This window comes from Neodiprion virginianus, chromosome 6 (genome assembly GCF_021901495.1).
Source record: "Neodiprion virginianus isolate iyNeoVirg1 chromosome 6, iyNeoVirg1.1, whole genome shotgun sequence".
Lineage (NCBI taxonomy): Eukaryota > Metazoa > Arthropoda > Insecta > Hymenoptera > Diprionidae > Neodiprion > Neodiprion virginianus.
In genome coordinates, this window is record NC_060882.1 from 24,460,106 (window position 1) to 24,485,681 (window position 25,576).

The window sequence follows — 25,576 nt, forward strand, 5'->3', positions numbered from 1 at the left end:
TTTTTGGATCTCGCTATATTCCAAAAAGGAAAATTCGTTCCACCGTTTAGAACATGAGCAAACAAATAATCTCCCGCTTACTTTCCGACCTACGCTTATTATTTGATACTGAAAATTCTCTCGCAATTTATTGCAGAATTTAGCATTGAATTTTATCAGACCGAAAGACTCGCTTGTTTCCTGGATGCTGCATTCCTTCTCTTTCTTTTTTCCTTCATTTGTCGCGCAGTGCTTTATTATCGAGTACGACATAATGTGGCGATAGTCGGCGGTAAATATCGTCGCCTATACGGTGTAGGCATAAATTTATTCAACCCGCAGCGAGGCCATGCAGCGTAAATAAACTTCAATCAGAACTCATAACGATCAACAATGCCTGATGTAACGCTGCTGTATGTCAGGAATTATTCTCACGCAGTAACGATCCTCTCGGATCAAAAAGTTCACACTCGAAGAATGTTCGATCGGAATATGTTACGATACGAATCAACGTGCGGTTAGGAAAAATAAATTTTTTATTCCAATCTTGTTTACACTCAAGCGGTTTGTACAAGTAGACAAAAATGGGTGGATATAATCACGTGGCGTAGGCGTTCCATGTGTTCATAGACCAGAATGTACGTAATAAACTAGCAACCGATCCTCTGCGTATCGTCAATGATGTTGTATTAAAAACAAAAAAAATTTAACCTGCGCAGATTTTCTGTCTCAAAAAAGATTAAACTAGATTTTTCAAATCTGACTGTATATATATACATATATAGACAGGTAGTGAATTCATCAGTCCAACACTAATTAAGGCCAACAATAAATCATATCGCGAATTGATAACGCGCCACGAATTCGGAAGATTAGAAGGACCGTGGATGACCACTTTCTATCACCGACTGAGTATTTTCGAGACGATACCTCCGAGCTTCTGGCCTACAATATCGCGAAATATCGCCGAGTATAAGACGCGTTGGTGCGTCTAGAGTCCTGGGTCTCGTGGCATTATAATGTGCAAGGAGCCAGTTCATTCGCGACCGTTCAGCGAGCAAGACATTCGAATTGCTTTGTCTCGCGCGAGTATCTATAAATATATGCGAGAGCTGGCGATCCGATCGAAACCGTTGCAGGGTCTAATCACGATTATCGGAAAAGATTACCATTTTTTACCGCAAAATTTTTCACCCGTAGAAACATTTCCGGATTTTGTTCCGTGTAGCTGACACGAACCTCGGAGGAGGACGCCGACCCCGTTGAAGGATATGACGAATTTGTGAAATGTTGGTGGAGGAAATCGAGAATTCGAGAAACTATCATCGGTTACTGCAGTAAGGGTTCAATTTACATGCCTTGGAGTGTAATAACTCGAGTGCTGTTAATAGAAACCGTAAAACCGACGTTGGAAAACCTTATTGAAGAATGTTGCGAGTTTTCGCTGGGAAAATGAGGTGATAGGAAACATTTTTTTGTTACAACGTGAAAAGTTTTTCGCCAGCAACTTTGTGATGTCTGCCGATTTGTACAGACCCTCGTATAAAATTAGCTGAACGCGCCGCGTTTAGCAGAAGTATTTCGACGAGTTATTAATACCGACCGAGATTTAGCGAAAGTAAACCGATATTATAAATATTTCGCGATTTATGCCCGCCGTGTACAGTATTGCGGCGGATACGCTGAAATCGCAGTTACTGCGATCAGAAAACAAGATAAAGTACGATAAGAGCAGCGGTCACGTGTATGTGTGTATAAATATGCGTAAGTCAACCTGCGATGTTATATACACGGTACGTATCAAGTTTACTTGTTGCAGTTGACAAACGAAGTGTGTCTGTGGTGATTCAATGCGATCCGAGTGATGAAACTGCTTGAGAATTTCATCGATCCGCAACGACGTGTCGTATAGTACTGGTTGAACGTTGATGGTTAATGCATTCCTCCTGCAGTTAAATCATTCGTACAATTGTCCGGTGTTATAGTCTCAGTGTGAAACAAAACGTGTACGCGACACGGTAAAGGCAAGTCAATAAAAAAAAAGTGTAAAAGGAAAAAAGAAAAATAAAAAAAAAAACCTATTTAGCAAGCAACGACGCTGATAATGAACAACGACAGCTTGGCGACAGTCACGAATTACGATATAGTTTAATCTTCTTATAAAGAGAGACGCGCACGTCGTCGACCCTTCCTCCTCTCCCCATAACCGTTTGTCACGCTAAAAGCTTGTAAAATCCTTTCCTCTTCGGTGTAAACTTTCTCCTTGAGACGATTTTGCAAAATCGAAAGTTTAACCTGGCTCCGTGTTGATGTTAATATATACCGCAGGCGAACTGTATTACGACGTGAAGACGTCGGCCACGATAAAAATAAAGTAAAAATAAAATCATCGATATGTTGCGCAATAAGGGATGAAGTGAAAAGCATCGAGAATTCGCGCGTCATTATATGAGCTAGCCAGGATCCCGCTGGCTCGGAGTCGAGTGTTTTTATCTTGAAAACATCTGAAAATGAACGCTAAATATAAACCGAAGAATTTCAGAACCGCGCCGAGCGCCGCTTCTCTATTTGCACAGTTTTGCCTACTCGAAGACACGACGGCGCTGACGCTCCAGCTGCACATGCAGTGATCTACGATTTATGAGAAACGGGTATAGCACCTCGCCTTCGCCGTCTCCAGTTACATTACCTTGGTGAATCACACCGTGTCCTGACCCCCGTGACAGTCCTCAAAAAGGTTTACGAAAAGTACCGTTGTCTGGTGGAAGTGGAAGTGGAAGTTGAAGTTGAAGTTGGAGTGCCAAGTGCGAATCCTTTCTCTCTTCGGCTCCTTTTCTTGACCTACAGATGCGAACAGAGTGTCAACGCAAAATGTTGATCACCAAGTACACGACGATTTTACTGCAATCTACGAATCAGCACATCATAAGGTAAGTCAATCATCGTCATTCCCTGCAAGACTCGCCGCCTTTCTCGCCAGTATTCGAACTACAGTTTTAACCGTTGGGTTGTTTTTCTTAATGGCGAAAATTACGGTTGCCCTACCGGACTTTTGCAGTGCTCATAAAGTTCACCGGCTCCACTGTATGGATAGAGGAATTGCATTGTCCTACGCCTTTTTGCACGCCCGCATTCGCATTGTGCAAACCGCACATGTTATCTCGATTCCTTGGACTGTTCACGGCCACCTTAGTAGCTGCACCAGCATTGTTAATTTTTTTTTTTTTTTTGTCGTTCTCTCAGTACCTACACGTATAGGGTTTAATTAATTGCACGGCAGTTGATTTTTACACACTGCGATCGGAATTGTTCTCGTGGAACGCGATTATTTTACAGGTATCGGAAAAGGTTACGGTTAAAGTCTGATGTAAGAATCTCGGTAGAGCGAAACTTGTATAGTGTAGGTACCTTGAAAATGGACTTGCTGGTATCATTTGACACCAACAAATTCGGCGGCGTATATCATGCGGTAGATTAATCTTAACGCTTAATTAATACCGGCAAGTCTAATTGGCATCCGGTTTAATTCGGACAATTAATTTTCACCGGAGTTTTCGCCAACGAGAAGCGAGGGGTTCTCTGGGTAAAAAGGTCGGCCGAAGTCCGGAATGCGTTTTCAAGAGTTGAAGAGCGAGAGACGGGACGAGGAATAGGAAGTACAAAAAAGGAAGAGGAAAAATTAAGGGAAGGGCCGGAGAGACGGTACAGATTTCGCATTCAAAATTCGTTCGACTTATATTTAAGGTTTAAATTGGTGCTCGATCTCGCTTACGGATTATTAAAATCGCTCGAGAAAGCTGCAGGGTAGCCTCATCCCCTAAAATTTCCCTGTACAAGGAATGGAAATTTCCTTCATTCTTTTCTTCACCGATTCTATATACGGTAAGAAAAGGAAATTCGTGCTCTTGAATAAATTCATTCCTCTACCGAAGAATCGCTCTTCGCTCGCGCTGCTCCTTCTCGAGGAGTCGTGATTTTATCGAAATCCAGTTAACCTGGCTCAAGGTTAAGTTGCACCTTGTGCTAAGTCTATATATACATACCTCTATACTAGGTGGGCAGACTTTCAGCGGATTCTTCACGTTATTTATCTCTAACGTGGTTAGTACTTTCGCACAGTCGAAATTTCGAGATTCCTATTGCAAAATCTTATAGCTTGAATAGAAATATAACGTTTCAATTGCGACGAGTGCGGGTTAAGTAAATTAATCGTAGGTTCTGATCAAATATTACAGGATTCCGTAGTTTTTCTTTTCATTTTCATTCGTAAATTCAGGTGCTTTATTTTGCGCAGGTGAGGGAAAAGTTTTTGTTGATATTATAATAGAAAATTAAGATACAGAACACTTTGTTTCAATTATTTAACTATCAAGTTTAAACTTGAGCCAACATTAGTGAATATATTTTATTTTTCCGGTCTAATTTCCTATTTCTTATCACTTGGATGAGGCCAATTATGCATACATGTATGTATATAAATACGTGATAGCTTATCTGTTGTTTCTTAATCTGTGAAAATTATGGGTCATCAGGAATTGCGCAATCCATATTATATAGTGGTAATTTAATCGCCCGCAGCAAAGAGAGTTAAATCCGATATTGCTTGATTCAGCTCGACTTTTTCGGCGCAATTTATTTACGATAGTTTTTGCCAGGTGTGAAATTGAGAAGACTGCTTGAAATTTTAAATCGCGACTAACAAAGGGAATTTGAGAAGTCAACTACAAGATAGCTTCAATATCCAATGCTTCGTAGATCGCATAATAAGCGGTGACAATTTTTCCCAAATCTATACCGTCGGCCCGGGATAAAACAACCGGTCCGAATGACTGACATCCTCGTTCACTTCAGGGTAAGAACGACGTGACTGAATTTCATTTGGCAATCAGTCGGAATTAAAAGCCCCCTTGGGTTCTGCCTTTGAGGGAAGCGTTTAAGGTACGATTTGGCAAGAGAGGGCTAATGACGGACAAACGGACGCCGTCTTTGTTCCCGCACTCATAAAACACTTCCTCCGAGCTTCCTATATTCCTACGCGATTCCAACCAGCAGCTCGGAGGTGCAACGAACCTTTTCGCTCTCTCGTTGGTCTCCGGTTGTCAACGACGTAACCCGAGGCAGGCGGTCACCGCCTCCTGCATAAAGGCTTGCCTAGCAAAAGCGACAAGTAGGTATCGCTCCGGTTTGTCCTCCTCTCTCCCTTCCTTTTCCCTCTCTTACTCTCTCACTCTCTCCGTCCCTTCATCCCTTCGTCCCACGTTCCCTCGAGTCCCAAACAGTCGGGCAGTCAGGGTTAGTGAGCCGCTCGCTCGCCCATCTCCTCCACTTTTCCCTGGGGGTAAAAGTACACTTGACGTAAAGGGGTTCTCGTTCATCGATTAGTTTTATTATTATTATCTTCGTAATTCGGGGATCAAGAAGAAAGGACTTTTCGACCCAGTGACGCACGCCTCGACGCCGATCAAAAATTCCGGAGTCACCGTCGCTCATCGGCTATCCACTCTCTTGATTCTACGACGATCTTCACAGTTTTTTACTCTTCAAACATTTCGCGAACGCCGTTTATCAATGGGAATCTTATCGATGCACCCCACGATCGTGGGTTAAGGACACGACAGGTAATCCGACGCAGAGAAACCAATAAAGCATGATTCATTTTTTTCTCCCTCCCCCCCCCCCCCCCCCCCCCCCCCCCCGCCCCAGAAATATATAGCGAGACATTTTTTCCCCGAACATATTAGTCAATTTATCAAGACCTTCCTATATATCCCGTTCGGGCCAATTTATTTTTCCCCCGATAAATTCCGTTTTCGATTTCATTAGTCCTACCGGCAACAGAGCGAGCGATGGCCGACCGAACCAGAGGAATAAGATTTACCACACTTGTACTTTTGCTACAAAACATGTATATATATATATGTATGTATGTATTTTCGTGGTAGCTGCCTGCCGCATCTGATTCGGTCGACCAGTAACTACGTTTTCATATCCAACTTCTAGGGAATGGGGAAGGTCGGATCGAACGATGGATTTTCATTTTCGGGAAGAATAAAACTGACTTAGCTTTTGTTGTATGAATTTTACGGAGGTCCGGGAATCCGTGGACGAACCAGTGCCGAAGAGGTGGGTCGATATCGGTTTCCACCGTGAAGCTGGTTGCGGTATTCCAAAAACTCGAGGAATTTATATTGGCGTACGGTTCAATTAGTTTCCACTATACGGCTGTGGGCTGAAAATCTGATACTCGATACTGCTTAACGGGTAATATGCATTCACATAAATTCACTCGTTCGGTGCTCGAAGCGTAGAATCGAGGGATTAGTCGCCAGCAGCAGAGATTCCTAAGATACTCGTGTAACCCCTTGGATGCGTGTCTATGCAGCACAATACGACAGGCAAGGAGGGCGATTTCGCAGGGAGAAGAATAGGCCCGGAGGCACCGTATATTGACACTTGGGACATTATTAAGTGGAGGGGTCGGTTCTAATAAGTTTTGACGACAATACTGTGGTTGCGGTCTGCAGCTCTCCTCGGCTTATTCTCGACCAAGGAAAACACTGCACCGAAGTAAAATCCCCAAAGGGTGTTCGCTCCTCGCGCTTCTTCTTTGGTCTCAACCCATGCAACCCAGCGCCATTCCATTCCGCTCTTCTGTTACACCATAGGCCATTTTTTAAAGTGACAATTCTTCCGTCTGCAGTGTTTCTTTCACTTTATTTGGTAACATTCGGTAACACGGTGCTGCCGCGTGTTTACTTATTGTTATACTTGATGTTGTGAATTTTTGCTAAAAAATTTGTCGCGTACACACTTATAGATAGACGTTAAGATATAGAGGAGAGGGATTATGGGGAAAAGAGCTAATCTCCGAATACTTTATCGTCGGAACCAGAGTTTCGGAATTTAACCTTCGGGCTGCGGAGAAACGCTGCTCCGACGTTCGTTGACGCTGCGATTTTATTTTTGGCCTCTCAAAAGATGCCAAACTTTTCTAACTAGCTATACTACAGACGCATTGACGTAGAGTAGCGAATGAGAATGCGTGGGCGATTTTACCTCATTGACACGTGGCAATGACCCTCGTAGCTGATATACTGCAGGCACAAATTTATGCATCATTATTATATCGGAATGGCGAAACGGCCGACGACGTTTTTTCAACTTCGGTCGTTTTAAACGTTATCAAACACTTGGAAACCCTGGTTTTTTTTTTTTTTCGTTTATTTTCACTTCAAATATTCTCACTCGCACTCCCGTTTTTATTTCGCAACTTGATGCGGCACGGGTGAAACTTTAATTTCATTTAAACAACTAACACGAATACCGAGAAAAAGCTCGGCAGCATCCACTGCGGAATGACGTATTGAATTTTTTTTTTTTTTACTTTTTCGTAGAGACAACTGAGCTTTTTTTTCCCTAGCACCGATGTAATCCGGTTAAGCGACAAAGAAACTGGTATTAATTTAATTCTCATTGTTTTGTTTGTTTGTTTTTTTTTTCACTGCTTATATCACCCTACATTCCGTATTTCGTTCTTGACACACAGCCCGGAATATCTTACGGCATAACGTAACACTTGATAAATACCGCGAACGACCAGAAATATTAAAAAACCTACCCTCTCGAATCGTCGCCTTCGTTGATGGATATTTTTTCCGCTCAAGGTTTCAGCTCTTTCTTTATACACGAATCCCCCTCCGGCAATCGTTTCAAACGTTGACGGTTACTTTTTAATTAAAACTTGTGATTTCCCGTTAGCGAAGTGAAAAAACAGTAATGGAAACACAAAAAGAATTTTAAATTTCTACGAGTTCCTTGCCGTACCTATCCATGCAATTTTTACTCTTCGCGAATTACTTTATTGTTCATCTAAAGTACAATATATAGATATATTATGGATACGTTATACCGTAACGTCACAATAATTTCCTTCGATATCGTATTTTCTTTATTCCAACGTTCATATTTTGCCAATCTTCGTCTCTCTTTCTCTTTATCCCTCCATCGATTCGTCGAAAAATTTTCTCCACCCTATTCGAAAATATCAACTTAGCGTAACGCAGGCTGCGTGAAAGGTCATTATACTGTAAAAATAACGAACGGTACGCTTTGCCCGCGAAATATTTATACGCACCGCCACGACCCTTCGAAATTCACAGCTTGGTAGCTTTGTATCTTCGATGTTTCATCCACTCTTTTTCCGTAATACGAGTACAATATTATATGTACAATCCAGCCGTCGCGTATCTCTGAATAAAACGCCCGCGTGAATCAGAATTATCTCCAAGAGGATTCCGCCGATCATCTTGTTTTATTTTCTTTTATATCAGGCACATTTCTCAGATACTATCGAAACGCGGAAAAAATTTCACGCACCAGAATTCACGAGTAAAGATTAATTCAGCGCGTCAAAGAGAGAGAAGAAAATGAAAAGGAAAAGATTTGTTATCAGGAGTCTCCGTAAAGTCTCACGTCAAGTAATTATAGTTACAGGATTTCACCGCTAGGCGGCTCACAGATCCCACAATCAGCGCTGCGTCGTAAAGAGGAATATTTCGGACCGGAGTTGAAAACATGATTAATAAACTCTGCGCGAGTCGCGAGTTGCTTCTTAAATTTTCATGTCTCATTATACCGAAGAAAGTCAAATTGCGGGATTTTGGGGGGGAAAAAAAATGACAATTCGCCCAGAGTCTTCCGCTGCAGAGGGGTTTGGAGCTCGACTGCATTTCGGGTAAACATTTCGGCAACATAACACCACCCCTTGTACAAAGAGAGAGAGAGTCTGTGTAGCCAGGCAGTCAGGCTGTAGCAACTTCCGACTGACTAAACTGAACCGTGTCGGACGGGCGGCTAAGATCTTTCTATTAATCCCACGGGACATACCCGGCACTTCGCTCGCTCTCTCGCCCGCTCCCCTAATTAAATTATTCCTGAAACAACGGAGATGCGGACTTTACGGGTGGCGGTTCGCTTCCACGGACAAACATCGCAGACGCGATGCCGACGCTGCTGCTGCTGACACCCAACAGCGTTCAACAGCTGTGCACCGCTTCCGAGTTTAGGGTGAGCCATATAAGTTCACACGTACAACATACCCGTTCAAGTCCGTATCTACCAACCTACCTACCTATCCACCCACCTCTGTCTACTTGGTAGGGATAGCCTACTGATGCCACCGCGTGTAGGTTACGCAACTTACAATCTCGCCTGCTCACCTTTTGCGAACACGGGCTATCTAAGGCGGCGACGCGAAATATTACAGTTGTATATTACACATACATACATATGGATATCACGTTGCCAAAAATGAAACGGATTTCTCTAATTTCACAATTCCGCATCATCTAGTCTATGGTTACGAGGAATGAGCGGGTGATTTAGAAAATAAATTTAACTCGAAATTTATTTATTATTCAAAATGTTGTAGATTTAAGGCATTACATAAAGGTATTAAAAATATTGTATATATCGTATCGTTGCCATATTGCATAATTAATGTTATTTCTGTTTTTATTCCGTCTGAATTTTTTTTTCCCTTTTTTACTGTCGGTTATTTACATAATAAACTAATATTCATGGCAAACCGCGAACCAAGTTTTATTCTATGTGATGCGTTTTTTTTTTTATTTTTTTTTTTAAGCGATATCAAGGTGAAAATTCTGATTCAAAATTGAAAAACAAAAAAAAAACGGAAAAAATTACTTTTGGTACACTCACTGGTTCGTTTTAAATACCTCTGACCGTTCGCTGCGTGGAAATTTATTACACGCAGGAAAAACTCGACCGCAGGGACACAACACCGCGTTGGAATTTCACCACTTAAACATCTGTTGCTAAATTATTATTACAATTATCATTATTTTGCGTAACGTGAACTTACGTGCCTCACAAATTTGTATATTCCTGTTATCCAACGTTCCCTGGATATATAAATAAACATTATATTCTATTCTATTCTCTATCACCCCGACATAAAATTATTTTCCGCGTAAAACTAACGCTGTGTACAATTAATCGCTGTAACTTCGATAACAATGCGTATAATGCGTAATGAAAGATGCACGGTGTTTTCCTGTAATTGCGATACCTGGAGCGCTCAGAGATGGATAGCCTATATCTTATGCATATAATAGCGAAGGAGTAGAAAACTAGCGGCTGTGTCTTTCCGTTCGTTCAGCGATGACGTCATCTTCTGCAATTGCACTTAAACCCGTTCGTACGCCTACCGCGAGTGTCCTCGAGTTTCGTGCTGCATTATTGTATGCGCTTGTGGCGCCAATCGCGGTTCAATTCCCAACGTAAGTATTGTATGTACAAACCTGTAAGCGAAACAAATTGAAGAGGTCAATTAAAAAAGGGTGTAAGTACCATTGGAAGAAAAAAAAAATGCTACTTACAGCTCTTTTTAATTCTTCTCTTCAATATCGCACCAAGGAACTTACTATCAATGTATGTAGAAGTAAGATTGAATCTTGGGACGCTAAAATATAGGAAAAAATCACCCCTGTATCCATCATTCTAAATTATGTTTACGTACAACCAAAAATCGTCTCCGAAACGGTGCAGCGGTGGGGAAACACTTGACACCTAACCGCTGATCTTCAATCTGCGGTATGACAGCCTGACGAAGACCTCGACGTCCGTTTAGGGTGCCATTAGACGCATCTGTGCGTCACGTGTGTAGGGGATATATGCGATATATGTATATACATATATGAGAATGGACGAATTTTCCGGTGATAAATTCTTGGAAATCTGTCCGTTGTCTTATTTGTTACCTTATACCGCATTACCTATACGTATACAGCTGCGGATGCTGGGCAAAACCCCAACGGGGCAAAACTTGGATCAGAGAACAGACTTTCCTTTCCTATCTGTTGAACCATTTGTCGGCTGTCCTATAAGCCATTTCTTTCATTTCTTATCTATCATTTCTTTTCCGCTGTCTTCCTCCTCCTCTATGTGTTTGTCTACGTTTGCGGCTCCCAGCCACTGCGCCACTGTCAAAACGTGAAATATGTCAGCGAGATGGTGCAGAAATTCGGTAACGGACTCTGCCTTCACGTCCTCTGGAGCGAATCCCACCCCCCGCCCTTGCGGAATTGTTGGATTTTCAATTTGGCATCGCGTACAATCTTCTCCCAACCGACACCCAATTAGTTTAGTTGCGATTTTTAGAGAGAGAATATGTTATAAGGTAACTGAGAAATGAACAAGCCTAACTGAAGAAAAAATATTTTACGAAACTGCGAATTTATATTGCATACTTACGCGAAGGCTTCGGGGCGGGGGGGGGGGGGCAGATAAGAGACCGAGGACACGATATTTTTCCATGCATTATCCTGTCTGCGAGGAGAAACCGCGGAATACAGTTCTCTTAGCAAATTTATTGCAATTTTTCTCCAACTTATATCTCATCCGAAAGTACCTGAGACTTCTGCTGTGCTTGGCTTTATTTTATTTCATATTTACTGTGAAGCCGAGTGAAAAACAACTGCTGCAGGCTTTGCGCAGCCTGTTTTGCCTGAAATGAAACTCTACACGGTAGAATAAGCAATAAGATCGTCAATATAATTCGAGGCAAGAATGCGAGTTAGAAACGATATGACGAGGGTATTACGTATTACGTATCGCGGAAACGCGCTTTTAGATATAGATATATATATATATTTATTTATCTATAATATATCTAGTTCAAAGCGTGGTTGTTTGCAAACGTTCATATGACGGTGGTTTCAAAATAGATACATGTACTTGTAATATCAGGTCGTTGATATTCAATGAGTAACAATGTCGGCGATACACGCTCTGTTTGTCTCCTGTGTATGCATCTCCTATATATATATATATATATGTGTGTGTGTGTGTATGTATATATAAATAAATGCATTTTCTCTTTAATGGTATAAATCTTCAATAAATCGTTGGAAATCTTCGGTGTCGCGGTTTGTGACTTTCAACGATGCGCCAGCGCTTAACTCTATCCTCCACCTAGCTAAGCGTACAGACGTTGCTCGCTTCGCTCCTTGTCTCGCATCTACTCGCGGACTTTTTCCAACGTACAGCGGTAGGTATAAAGCTTTTTCTTCCTGAAACAATCCTGTAAGTTTCTACACGGCCACCGCTCCATACTTTCTTGTTCGTCTGGCGAAAAAGCCACAGACAACTCCATAAACTACGGAATGCGAAAAATAAATTCTTATTTTTCAACCCTTCTCAATGTCTCTTGGTATCTTCGTGAATTTACAAGGGTGAGCAACCGATACCGTTCCCGAAATGTCAGGGACCTTTAGAATTTAACGTTGGGCTGTAAAAGTTGAAAAATTGTTCCAAAGTCGTATCGGGAAAATTTTTTCGTCCATTCTTCATCAATTGGAAAAGTCGAAGATAAATTTTTCCACTACGATTTTGCATCCAAGCAATTCATTCGCGACGATCGGTTGCACAGAATTCAACAAACCGATGCAAGTAATCGTTCCGATGGGTTTTTCGCGTTTCGGAATGTTCGTAGAACAGTTTTAATATAATGGTCTTGTCGCGGTCTAGTAATTTCATTGATAAAAAAGGAACGTCAGCCATATTCGATCTTTATTTCGGTCTCCTCGAGCCGCGGCGCGGTTTTACGAAGGGCAATCATTCCTATCTTCTCATCTCGGCAAGCTGAAAACCACATTTTTGAAAATAATAATCAACGTGTCTCCGCGTTTTCCCGCACCCGAGGTGCCTCCGTCTCGTAGGTAGGTATATCAAAATAAATAGAAAATCCACAATGAAATAGTGGCGCGCGGAACGTCCGACAACGACGTCGACGACGAGGAGGTAGAGGATGGATACGCGCCTGCGTTGTCTCCCACTTCCCTCTCCGTCTCTTTCTCTCTCTAGCTTCGCCGAGAGAACGCGGTGAAAATTCATCCGGCACATAGTATCGTAGATACGCTCGCGGTACAGAGCGTCGCGACGCCAGTCCGACGTCGACGGGCGTCTCGGACGCTCAACAGCGTGTGTCGAGGGTCCGTGGACTCAGAAGAATAAACGAATAGTTCGTTGATTAATCGTTCGATTTAAAAAGAGAAGAGAGAAGAAAAAGTAAAAACGAGCCAAACGCATTAACGAATGAAGTAAAATTGTAGGAGATATTTGTATTGTAATATACACGAATGTGGTTAGTTCCATGAAACAAACTTTTTTAACAGTGCGACGACAATTTTTACCTACGCAAATAGACATCCACGCTCACCTGTATATCGGGAGCAACGAAACTGAACGAGAAATTTCATTCCTTTTGAAGAAGAAAAAAATTTTATCCCGGTGTTGTGGAAATTATAAGAATTAAGTGTGGTACATACTGCGAATGGTATTAAATGTATTCCGTAAACTATAAAATCACCTCTTCTATTAGTTAAATATATTTATTCGCCTGAAATTGGTTGCCCGTTAAACCTTGAGTCGGATTTTAAGTCCATCGAGGCTTTTTGCGTAAACCGTTACTCATCAATCCAATTGCCAATTAATCCCTTTCAAAAATAAAAATAAAAAACAACTATAAATTCTAATAACGTTTCATGTTCACACCTATCTAATTATATCATATACATATACATTATATATATATATATATGCAACTGACTTATTGCCCCAATGAGAACGATCACGTTTGATGATGACTCATAAAAACTACCCCAAACATACTTCGCTAACTAAAGGACTCGTTTGACGCTTCCAGTTCCTGATTTTCTCCCTAAATAATTCGTACGACATCGGCGTGCGAATCTCGCGCGTAACTCAGGCTCCCTGGAACTGATGAACCAATTTTGCAAATTCGTACACGAAGCTGTCTGTGTCTTTGCTCGTGTAACAATTATTCGCGGGCGAATGGTCGGCAAACATTTTCTACTTCGTTAATTCCCTTTCAAGTGACCTTCCGAAGCGTGGCTTAAAGTCCTCGAGTATGTATATATAGAGCAGGAAAAAGAGAAAGAGAGAGATAGTGAGAGATAGAAAAAGAACTGGTAAGACCTGCAACGTTGTTCCAGTTCCGAGGTTTCATTAGCTTGAGTGAATCTAGGAAACGCGTTAAATTTTTTTTTATCGAATTCCTAGACGAAATCAACGCGGGACTAGTTCGAAAATAATGAGAGAGAGAGAAAAGCCGATTACATATCTTCTTCGTCATAAACCTAATTTCGTGTGCCAACGACCAACGGACTGGTGTACGGGCGCCGTCTTGCTCAATCAGCACTTCAAGTCTTTTATTTGCATCTTTTTGTCGGTATGAAACAGCTTGGCTGGCAGCGGCTTGGGCAGCGACGCATTTATCGTTCGATTGCAGATATGTAATTGTTTTTATAAACGGAAAAGAAGAGTGACTAGAAATAAAAAGCCTGACCGTGTCAACGAATTGCGTGTATGCTTAACAGCCGAGATAAAAAAGGTATAAATAATATATTAATAGAAACTACATACGTTGCTACGTTTCAAAACTTGTTTAGGTACTTTTTAACAGTTGCTGTGTGAATAATTATACGCGACGGAGGGGGAATTTAATTAGAAACGATGAAGAAAAAAAATATATATATTCTTTCAAAGTTTCAAATTACGATATAAGAAATTCACAGAGAGGGCACGAGATTCGAGAAGTTAATATTACAGCTTCACTGCGGCTTTGATGAAGGAAAAATGAAGAAAACTTTCCTACGAATTGAGATTACTTTTTTTTCACCTGCGACACGAGTAGGCGTATATATCAAGAACGTAAAGAAGCTGAAAAAGGGACGGCAATCGGTGTGGGATAAAATCAAACGCGTATCCAATTAAATCGTGATTCCTAACACCAAGACCGCCAGCCCATTCTCTGCGATCTGTTTAATTATCATTCCAATTTTACTTTGCAGTGAGACCAGCTCTCTCTCTCTCTCTCTTTCTTTCTCTCTCTCTTTCTCTATCTATCTATCTCTTTTGCCGTCTCTCTTTCCTTTTGCCCAGAGCAAGTAAAACCCGATTGCCTAAACCTTCGCGACTTTTTTGTCTTTGAAAAAGACGAGAAAAAGTTTTGGGACACGTAGCAATGTTTGATCGGTATTATACACGGTGAATGAAATGTTTCACAACTCTCGGTTTCCTTACGATGAACACGAAACTCTGCAGCATGAAACGTTTTTCATTCAGTCATTTGAATCGAGTGGAAGGTGCGGTGGCGCAGCAGTTCTCTCCAGGTTGAATATGCCCAGTCTAGCTAGGAGGCATATTATCATATCATTTATCATTTCCACTGTCCAACTTTCACGCGGTGGTTTTGTTCAGAGTCCGCGCGTTGTCAACAAGTGTGTCGGTAAATTTACACAAGTCAATCTGCGACGACCCGAGGTTCATTATTTATGCCGTTTTGCTTCATTTCTACTGCATTGCGAAATTCTAAACGCCGGGCAACTAACTGCAAATGGTTTTGGGCCGGACCGCTTAAGACTTTGGAGTTGAGAAAGAGGAGGTCGGGAGATTTAGAGAGGTTCCAGTTGCGGTGTCCCTTCGCTGTCCCCGCGCTTCTCCGAGATATTATTCTTCCTGGGAAGTCGCGTGAAAATTTAAGATGTCGAGAGAGAGAGAGGGAGAGAGACAGAGAGTGAAAGCCAGTTTGCTCCGGTTAACGAAATTAGATCTGAAACTCTCGCCTTGAATCTCGCTTCTTCTTAACGTTCGTTGAATTTCTACCGTGACTTTGATGAAACTACTTCGATTTTTCACGCTTGAAATGTCGCGTCAAGGAAACTTATCCCCGCCGCATCGAGTCGTACAGAAGTAACGGTATATTCATCTTTCATCCCATTACGCAATCATCGCGACGAAACTAAAAATGTGAATGAATTAAAAAAAAGTGAAATGGAAGACGGAAAAAAAGGTTATGCGTGACGCTGTAATGTATATATATAATGTATATTTGGATTTTTATGATGAAAGAATATTTTTGGGAAGCGAAAGAGCGAAGGAGATAAAGAAAAAAAAAAAGCAAAAGAAAAGAAAAACGGAAAGTAATTAACGAAGAGTTACGAATGTTTTATTTTATTTGGTTGTTTATTTTATTTCTCACCGTCAAACGAAAAGTTTTTCGCCTCTTCCTCCGCCCCGTATTTCATCCGGTCGTCGGATGGATGAACTGGAATGAAGTTTTTCGGAAAAATAAACTGGAAGGGATTAATGGCAATTTGGAGCTTTGAGGTTGTAACCGTGCGACGAAATGTTGAGAGTGATATTCAACTATGACAAGATTTTCAAAAATATATTCACAGATCAAGGAGCATTCCTATAACTTAAACGTTAACCGTTCGTGTTAAATTTGTTCCACGTAATACGGAAGCTACGGAAACACTCTATAATGATTAATTGAAAAAGTAAGAAAGAAATGATGCTGTATCGTGAATAATATTGACAAGGAAGAACTTTTCTTACTTTTTTAAAATCTGTTTGATGAAGTGTTTGTAAAAAATGTTACCTCCGATTATAAACAACATCAACAACGACATTCTGACGCTGTACACTAATCAGAATTCGGCAAGACCCACGGTCAGATCAACGAGAGGTCGCTACGCGGAAATTGGTGTTAAAAGGTAAATAAATGAAATTTATATTAATCGCTACGTAAGGATTAAAAAAATCATCATTCTTGAAAGTATCCAAGAGGCACGTGGAATCGTCTCGTATGAAGGCGGCGGATCGGACGATAACCGAAATCGATTTTAATCAGTGTCGGTTAATTTGAAATATGATAGCAACAGTGAGTAAGCTACCCTCCTCCGGCAGCCTTTCGAAGCCCTTAAAGTTATTCTTAAGTTAAGCTGCTTACCGCGTAAGCTGCTTAGTGTACAGTTACGGTGAATGGACTGTAGATAGGATTCATTATTATTATTTTTTTTTTTTTTTTACCAAAAACGTCCGTAATCTCATGCAAGGGAATAATTCTTCTTTCTCCTTCTCCGAATTTCCCAATGGAACTAATTTACGCTGCGTGAATTAATCATTTCTTCTTTTTATTCTTACGTGCACGAGGTTCTTGTTATTCATCTCTAGACAGTTGCAGGTTTTTGTCATCTCTGTTTGTCATGCTAGAAATCCAGCATTATACTCTCCCAATGGTTGTTTTTAAGTTACTATAACCATACAGAGACACACTTCTTTTGTTTTATCCTGTTTTTATTCAACGCTGTATCTTGTTTCTCGTATAACGTTTCATATTTCCAACTTGCGTGAAACGGCTTCCGGTTTCGTATACTGGAACGGTAAACATCTTTTGAGCAAACTGCGAAAACCCATCTTAAGCACCGTCGTTCGTTGCACACGAGTTGACAGAAGGCACAACAATTACGTGACATGATTCTTTACATCGATTTTCATCAGTTATTCGACAGACAACGATTCGGAAAATGTACTTACGAAACGTGGCGTACTTTTCCTCGAGTAATTTTTCACTCATATTTTGAAAGTACAAAACTGGACGGCCGTATTTTTGGCGAAATTGAATATAAACTTTGTCAAACTTCTTCAACGAACAACAGTCCTTAACTAAAACCTGCAGGAGCGGAAATAATTAATTTTGGGAAAATTCGTTCCCCGGGTATAGAATAGATCGTCTAAAATATAACCTTGTTTTTCGGATGGAGTCTCATCGCGGAAACAATATTAGGAGAAGAGAACATTGAAACTTTTCTACACGGTACGTTATACGTGCCTTTATACCATACATACATATACCTACGTACACACTAGTCAGTGGAAGAGATTGGAAAAGTTGAGCGAGTGAGGGATTCGTAAAGAGTTGTTAAACGTCTCGGGAATTTTCTCCAAGGTCCTGCGTGATCATTGAGCGAAAAAACTCCCCGATCAATTTACCTTTCAACTTTTAACCCTGCTCCTCTCTCTCTCTCCCTCGTCACGAGCAAATTCTAATCTACCGAAACATATCGTCATCTCAAAGTACCCATATTACACATACCCTACTCCCAACTTCCTCCACTACCACGTCACGGTTAAACATGGCGTCGAAATTACCGAGTCCCTTATCTGCGAGTGATTGCCTACTCTCTTTTTACTTATTATACCGCCACGCTGCAATCGATATCATACTCGCTCGTTCGTTCCTACGGTATTTTTATCACGAACATTCTCTCGAAAGTGGACGAAGGGAGAGAGATGAGGATAACAGTCTGCATTTGGAAGTTCAGGCAGTAAGTAAAAATCACAGAGTGTGTAACGTAATCGATAGCGCGGGTCGAAAACAGTGAATAATGATGGGTATTATTTTCACAAACCATTGTACGTTTTCAACGAAGTTATATCCGTATCGGGTTCGAAAATACGGTGAAGCCTCCGGTGCAACGATATCGAATAGTCGATAGAAACATTTTTTTTTTATCGAAAATAGAGAGGGGGCGGTTAGAGAAAGCTCCAGCGATATTTCCTCGCTCTGGATATTATTGATTAGCGAGGCTGTTTGATGTCACATCATCGCGGAGCGATAGGGCCATAAGGGAGCCGTAAGCAGGGAAGTGCGCGCGGGCCGACGGTGGGTAATAAAATCTGCGATAAAGATGACGTCACTTTGGAGGTGGACCAGGACGATCCGGAGGCTGGAGTATGTACACCGGCATCGGGAACGACGTACGAAGCGAATCGGGGCATCGAGTGGCCAGGCAGAGACGGTGAGGCGAGGCTGGCTCGCAAAGTGTCGCCTGTCCGACAGGTAATTAAAACTTAAACCGGCCTGCCTCGACACCGGCGTAGGTTGAACACCTACTACGAGAGCCCTGCGCGAATGCCGTATTCCTGCAAGCACGAAACGTGCGGATTGACGGCGATACGAAATCGCGCGAGCCTTGAGCCAACGCGGTCTGCGCTGCAGCCTCGAGCGTCTGTAACTCAAGATGTGCTCCCGGTTCTTCGGTTACAACCGTTACATACACAGGTAGATACACACGTGCAGAAAACCATAGGTGTGCGCCAGAACGAGGCGGAAATCGAGATGATGGAGAGTCGGGGATTGCCCCCCGGGAGATACTCGCTTCTGTACTTCGGGGGGGGATTTTCATGGCTTTGTATGTATTACACGGGACAGCTCATAGCAGCGGGAGGGGTGTTACGCTTGCATTGCGTTCACGGAAAGGGTTGCGACCTACGAAATATTGCGTCGAATTCGCCACCTAGAAATACGACCTTATACACGTTTTACCGAGATGTGCAGCGGGTGTAAAGGGAAGATGAAAAATTGTTCCTCTAACATCAAAGGTTGGTGCCGACGATGAGGGATGAAAAAAACGTGGCCAACTCGCGCAGACCACCGATGCACCCCTGCGTTTTACTCCCCCTCACCCCTACCCGAACAATCCTGACGACGAGGACTCTCCAATTTTATTTCAACTGTGAAATAAAACGGCATCCCGTTGCCCTTTTTTATTACAGGTACACCTCACGTTCACCGCGCGTATAAAGTACACGCATGGTGTACGATGTACCCTAGCCTGTTCTCTTTGTGACTTTGATCTTGTTCAACTCCCTGTATGCACTTTATTCTCGTTTTCTGCACGGCACCATGCGCAATGGCTGCTGCCCTTTTCGCGGTTTACCGCAGCTCGAAAAATGCGAAATCAGACGTCACTCAGCGGTATTCGTTTTCCTTCGAGATTGGAAATTTGTCGGGGAAATTGAAAACACATCAGCCGCCTGCTGCTGCTGCCGAGTGGCGAGAATTACCTCGCTATACAGGATTTTTCTTTCTTCGTACTTTTTTTTTTTTTCTTTTATTCTTATACTTTTTTATTACACCCTTTTGCTCTTTATTAAACTCAACCGGACGACGGTTCGCTCATAGTTGCTCGGGTTTCTGGAGAACGTGCGCGAAACGACCGGAAGAAGAAACTCGTCGTGTCGAGGTCATCTTATTCGGAACTAATGCGAGGAGGTAGGACATCCGTATCCCTGTTACTCAACTTTCATCTCACGGCTGCAGAATACGACGGCCACTAGGTATATGTACCTACTGATGTAAAATGGGAAAACCGAGGAGTGAAAAGGGTATGGTCGATGCGAAGCGTACGACTGCGGTTACAAATTACCTTCAAAAATCTCGCCTCTCGTTCGGAATTTTTTCCTTTCAGCATTTTCCATTTTATTCCACTTCGATTATACATGCAATGCAGAGATTAGTTTCAAACACTGGTTAACGGATTTTTCTCTCGCTCAAGATGCGCATTCGTCTATCCGATAGTGACAACTACCACTCGAAAATTTCGACTCGAAAACTTAACTTGCCATTACAGGTAACGCGTTATAAATCACACCTAGGCCAGGCGTCAGCGATTTTCATTCTTATCTTTCCATGGAAAAGGCTACTCTGTATGGGTATAGCTGCAGTGGTGCAAATATATACGCATATATACTCGATATTTAATTACAAACTTTCACATAAATTAGATACGTTGTACCCTGTCCAATTATAAACCGGCTAAGAATGCAGCAAAAGCAGATACTGCTAAGAGTAGCAGGGAATATAAATTCTTCTGTCTTGTTCGAAACAGTCCTTAAAATTATTTATGCGAATATATGTGTATACACATATATATATATACACACGCACACATGTATTCGCGTAAATAATTTTATATATATATTGTAACAACGGTGGAAATCAAGAAAGGACTAAGAAAATCAAAGGGTTCTCTGTGCGATTTAAGCGAACGCCGAGCCAAAGAAGTCTCATAAAACAAGGAATATTTTAGAAAGAAAATGGATGTATTTGATTACGAAGCTCTCTTTTTAAAGTCTAGAGACTGACTGTTTTTACAATAATATTTGTTGACCAGCAACCCCATTCATTTTATGACGTATGAAAGCTACAGTCAACGACGACTACTGGATCATTGGAAAAACGATAACACGGGTGATTGATGATTTCACCCTTTATAACAATATATATATATATATACCTATATGTATATGTAGGTATATACACATGCATACGTATAGATATAGATATTACTGCTCGGTAATTTACTCGCGTCGAAAGCTCGCAACTGTAATATTTTAACCATTTTACGACGTCTCGAATGTAATTTACGAGGTAAAGGAAACCTCGAAACTACGACGTTTTAAGCCTACGGTACGTGTTCATTTTCGCTTCTCGAATTTGCTCCACTTTCCGACGAAACGCAACGGCTTCTGACTCTTCTATACGTTTGATGCATACTGTATAAGCCTGAGTATCTTATGCATGTATACGTATACGCATGTAGTGACGTATAACTGCCGCGACAATTGAACGTTACCACATCGTTTGCTCTACTTGCATTCGTTATAGCGTCATCCCAGTTACGCACTGGACGCGTGCGACTCGCGCGAAATAACGTTTTCGAAAATTGGAACTACGTTGTGTGGAATTGGCACAAGCGGCAATAATTGGTGCAATCAGTGTATCACTAATTGCAGTAATTGTTGGGAGTGACGTGCGTTGAACAAAATAAAATTAAATAAAAGACAAACATTCGTTCGAAACTTGAACGTAAATATAGTCAGTTCGGTCTTTCGTTTATTTACCGCTAAACGGCGCACTTATTAGAAAATTGCTTGCAATCTACGAATGACGTCGGAAGTCAAAATATTAGCATGCGATCAACATCTGTATACGAGTCATTCGGTTTCAGATACAATTCTATCACCCTCGTGAGGGTTACGAATCTTCAGTTTCAAAATTCATTGCACAAAACTCGTAAGAAAATTTTGTAGATATAGTAAAAATTTTCCAAGAACTTAGGTGACGAGAATCGCGTAATTTAACACCGCGTACAGTATTAGTTACATATATAAAACTTGAGAATGTGGTTTATGGAAAAAGATTGCAGGCAATTGGTACAAAGTTCACGTCGTGAAATTCAAACGCGGTTACAACGAGATGTGCGTGTCAGGTATATATATGTACATGTATGTATATATATATATATATTCCAATTGTAACGAGGCAAAACGCGGCTGGCGCTTCTCTCCGACAGGATTCAAGTTTCTGCAGCGGTATAGCCTCGAAGAAAGTTCATGCTTTGAATACCGAAGGCTGCTCGCTGCAGCGCACGAGTATATACATATACGACAAACCCTGTCTCTGTGCCGAGAGACACAGTTTGAACTTCCGTTCTCTTATTTATGCAAATATACGACGGACCACTCCACCCTTACTCCTACGTCCTACGTAGCGAAAGGACAAGCGACGGATCGTCCTTTCCTCGTTTGTTATCCGCACGACTTCCGCGACGCCGGGCGACGTCCTCGTATCCCAACTGGATTTCGGAATTCTGGACATACGCACCACCGCAAAACGAACCTCCGCTATATTTCCGGCCGAGTGTCATTAGCACGAATGTAATACGTGGGGTGGTCCGACTATCAGCTTCGTAACAGGCTCACCGCGTTATTTCCAACCGTCAAAATATCCCCTCATCATTTTTACTCCACGGTTTTCAATCGGCTATACCTATATATATTCTCCATTCTCTTTTTTTCGCGGGGATTTACGGTACGTATAGACGTATCGGGCATAATTCATGACGCGAATACGGCGTTAGGTTTAGTCTTGTACCTAAAGTTATTTCACTTATTCACGCTCGACTAATTCCCTTCTCCAAGTAAATCGTATAAAAATTTTTTAGAAATAATCGTAAGATCTCAGAGACGTTATCTTTTTGTTTCATTGCTATAACCGGTGTGATCAGTCTTGATAATTTTCGCTCCACATGGTAACGATTGAAATTCTTCCCGATTATTAAAATAAACGATGTCCAATTTGTGAATCGAGGGTCGTTGTATAACAGCTGCGGAGAAGAAAGAAAGAGGAAAGGCGCGTTTATACGAGTAACGCATCGCCCCTTCCTGGTCCTGTATAATAGAGTCCTCGGAAATGGCGAAAATAAATAATCGTCCTGGACGAAGAAGTCACTCGTCGCCGAGCTGAGGACGGATGGGATCGCCGTTGAAGAGGGAGAAAGAAAGATTGCCGGAATATACCCGCTGTTGCTGTTGCCGCGTATAAAGAAGAAGGAATCTTTTCAAAACAAATTGACCGTAGTCCTTCAGGTCCTCCGAGTTAAAGGACACCGCGGCTTTTCGCGAGGTGGTTTGCGAAATGAGTTTTGAGGAGGTGGAGAATTAGCGGCACGAGGAAGATGAAAGGGGATGCAGAAGAAGATGAAAAAGCGAGCTGCATACCCTCGTCGCGTTTCTATTCAGGCCTCATTAATACGTAAAATGCGGATCGGGCGATGCACGCGGAACGCGCTGCGGATTCGGCCAGCGCAGGTCGACTCGCCGGCTGTGGAGGAGGAGGACCACGTGTCGAGAACCTCCCGTCTCCATGGAAACCCCCAACTGATCTCACAGACGACCAACACACCGGGAGTCGCGGCCCGTGCCACCGGCTAGCCTCCGACACGTCGACGAGGAACCGAGTCGGGGAGAACACACGTCCTCCACACCGACGAGAAATAACGCGAGACTGCTGCAGCGGTCCACGAGAAGAATGTCACCTGTCAAATGCAGCGGCGATATAATAATAACAACGATAATATTAATATTAATAATAATAATAATAACAACGATAATGATAATGATAACACACAGCTTCGTTGCATAACTCGCGTAACGCAGTGTCCTTGCTTCGTTGCCTGCACAGATGTTGATCCAGATAGGTAGTTGTATAACAGTCGACCAGTCGTTCTTGAGTAGGTAGATATGTACCTAGCAATCCAATATGTTGCGGGTAGAATTATGTTTTTACTTTCAGGATTAATCGAGATTGTTAGGCAAGCTTGTCGCAATTTTTCATCGTATTTCTTAGCAAACTGCAACATTCAAATCATACGCAATTTTTGTAAGCACCGTATTAGAACCCGAAGATTCAATGGGGTGGCAAGTCCTGCATAACTACTATTTTCTATGCACCACCCTGCTGCGACTCGACTCAATCACCCCGACAGTTAACCGGCCACGTTATCGCCGTGCTCAGGGAACTGGACGTAGTTGCGGGACCCACTCGCTAATATGAGGGGGCTTAGGATTTCTATAGATATAATCCGTGCAGTCTGCGGTGTCTGTAGACCAGTGCAGTGCGCTCTGGTTCCGATGTACGGAGTGACTCGTGCGGATAAAAAGAAGGAAGAGAAAAAAGAGACAGAGAGAGAGAGAGAGAGAAAAAGAGGAGGGGGGGTTGAATTTTGAGAGAAAGTGCCGGTGAAAACGTGAAATAAAACGGGGAAAGGAAGAAGGAAGAAAAGAAGCATCCTGGTGAACATTGATCGCTCGAAGGAGGTTCACGCGTGTGTACGAGTATGATAGAAAACGTTGCTCGAGGCAACTTGTGAAAGAGCGAGATATACGTATAGACTGACGGGGTTATTACTCCATCCATGCGGAGGGGAATTAACGCTTTAAGGAAGTCGCGAGGGCTAGTCGGCGTTGTGCCGACTGATGTGTACTGCAGTACCTGCGATATAAACCACCCTTTGTTACCGATGCAATTGGATTAGTATTATTTGTAGACGTTAATTCGAGGCTAAAACTGAGAGCGGTTATGCCGATCCAACGTTCGTGGTACCGCGCTACCGTTACTTTACACGCATGGATGCAGCAGCGTGTTACGCACATTTCCTCAGCAATCGGTACTAATCGTGAAACCGGCCCCCCTTACCGGCGTCTTCCAGAGCGAACCTAAATTATACGCCGGTTACACGGACATCCATAGTACGCTATCTTCCAGATACTCATGGCGCCGTGCATCAAGCTCTGATGGATCGTTCCGGAGATGAAATGATCCGTTTGAATTCGTATATAGAAACGTCGGGGAAATAGGTGTTCACTTGCTTTTTCTTTTTTTTTTCTCTATCTATTACAGAACGTTCCGTTCGTCGTGATTGATGGAATTCGAGCGAATTTCTTTACCGCAAACCTCGTACCGTTTTTGAATAAAACATAAAAATTAAATATACCTTCTCAAACTGTGTACGGAGAGTTGCATGCAATTCCTACCGCAGCATAATTTGTCGACAGTAGTGATAATGCGCGGTTAAATTGCAGCAGTGCAACACGTGACGTTTACTGTTAATAAATTAACTATTTGTATCGAGAGTAGCGAATAATCATTTCCGTCTTGATTTTATTGCAGGAGTGATGTATTCCTGGAACCCTACTTACAACAGCATGGCACTGTTCAGGTCATCAATTCGCCGAGCACTCCGCCACCGCTACCTGTTCCATTGCAACATCTACAACTTGCACAACTGCATCACGTACAGGTAAATAATACTTGGTGTCGTTTGCCGTTACACGCGGAGTATTGGTACATTAATTATCGGAACAAAGCGGACGGTTGAAATAATACCTGCGTTGTCGGAAAACATTTTTCTTTTTTTTTTTATTTTTCTTATCATCAAAGTTTAGAATGTGAATAAAAGTCGACTCCTCGCGCTGGTTATCACTAAATATGTACATATTATTTTGTATATGAATTACGGTTCGAGCCAAGCTTAACGAGCCGGGATTGTGAAAGCCCGAAAAACTGTTACGGATTTTGAAT

General features: G+C 42.1%; 1 protein-coding gene across 11 annotated transcripts in view; it reads left to right on the forward strand.

The window, feature by feature from the left end:
• LOC124307502 (protein sprint) overlaps positions 1-25,576 on the forward strand; it is a 101,725-nt gene that overhangs the window by 61,676 nt on the left and 14,473 nt on the right. For 7 of the 11 annotated variants that reach the window (XM_046769205.1, XM_046769207.1, XM_046769206.1 and 4 more), the window contains one exon: positions 25,166-25,295. In XM_046769205.1, the coding sequence (XP_046625161.1) occupies positions 25,166-25,295 (130 nt within the window). Of the gene's footprint in view, positions 1-1,027; positions 2,910-12,907; positions 13,346-16,262; positions 16,581-25,165; positions 25,296-25,576 lie in introns of those variants that run through there. The other 4 variants (XM_046769210.1, XM_046769209.1, XM_046769211.1 and 1 more) reach the window with 4 other exon arrangements.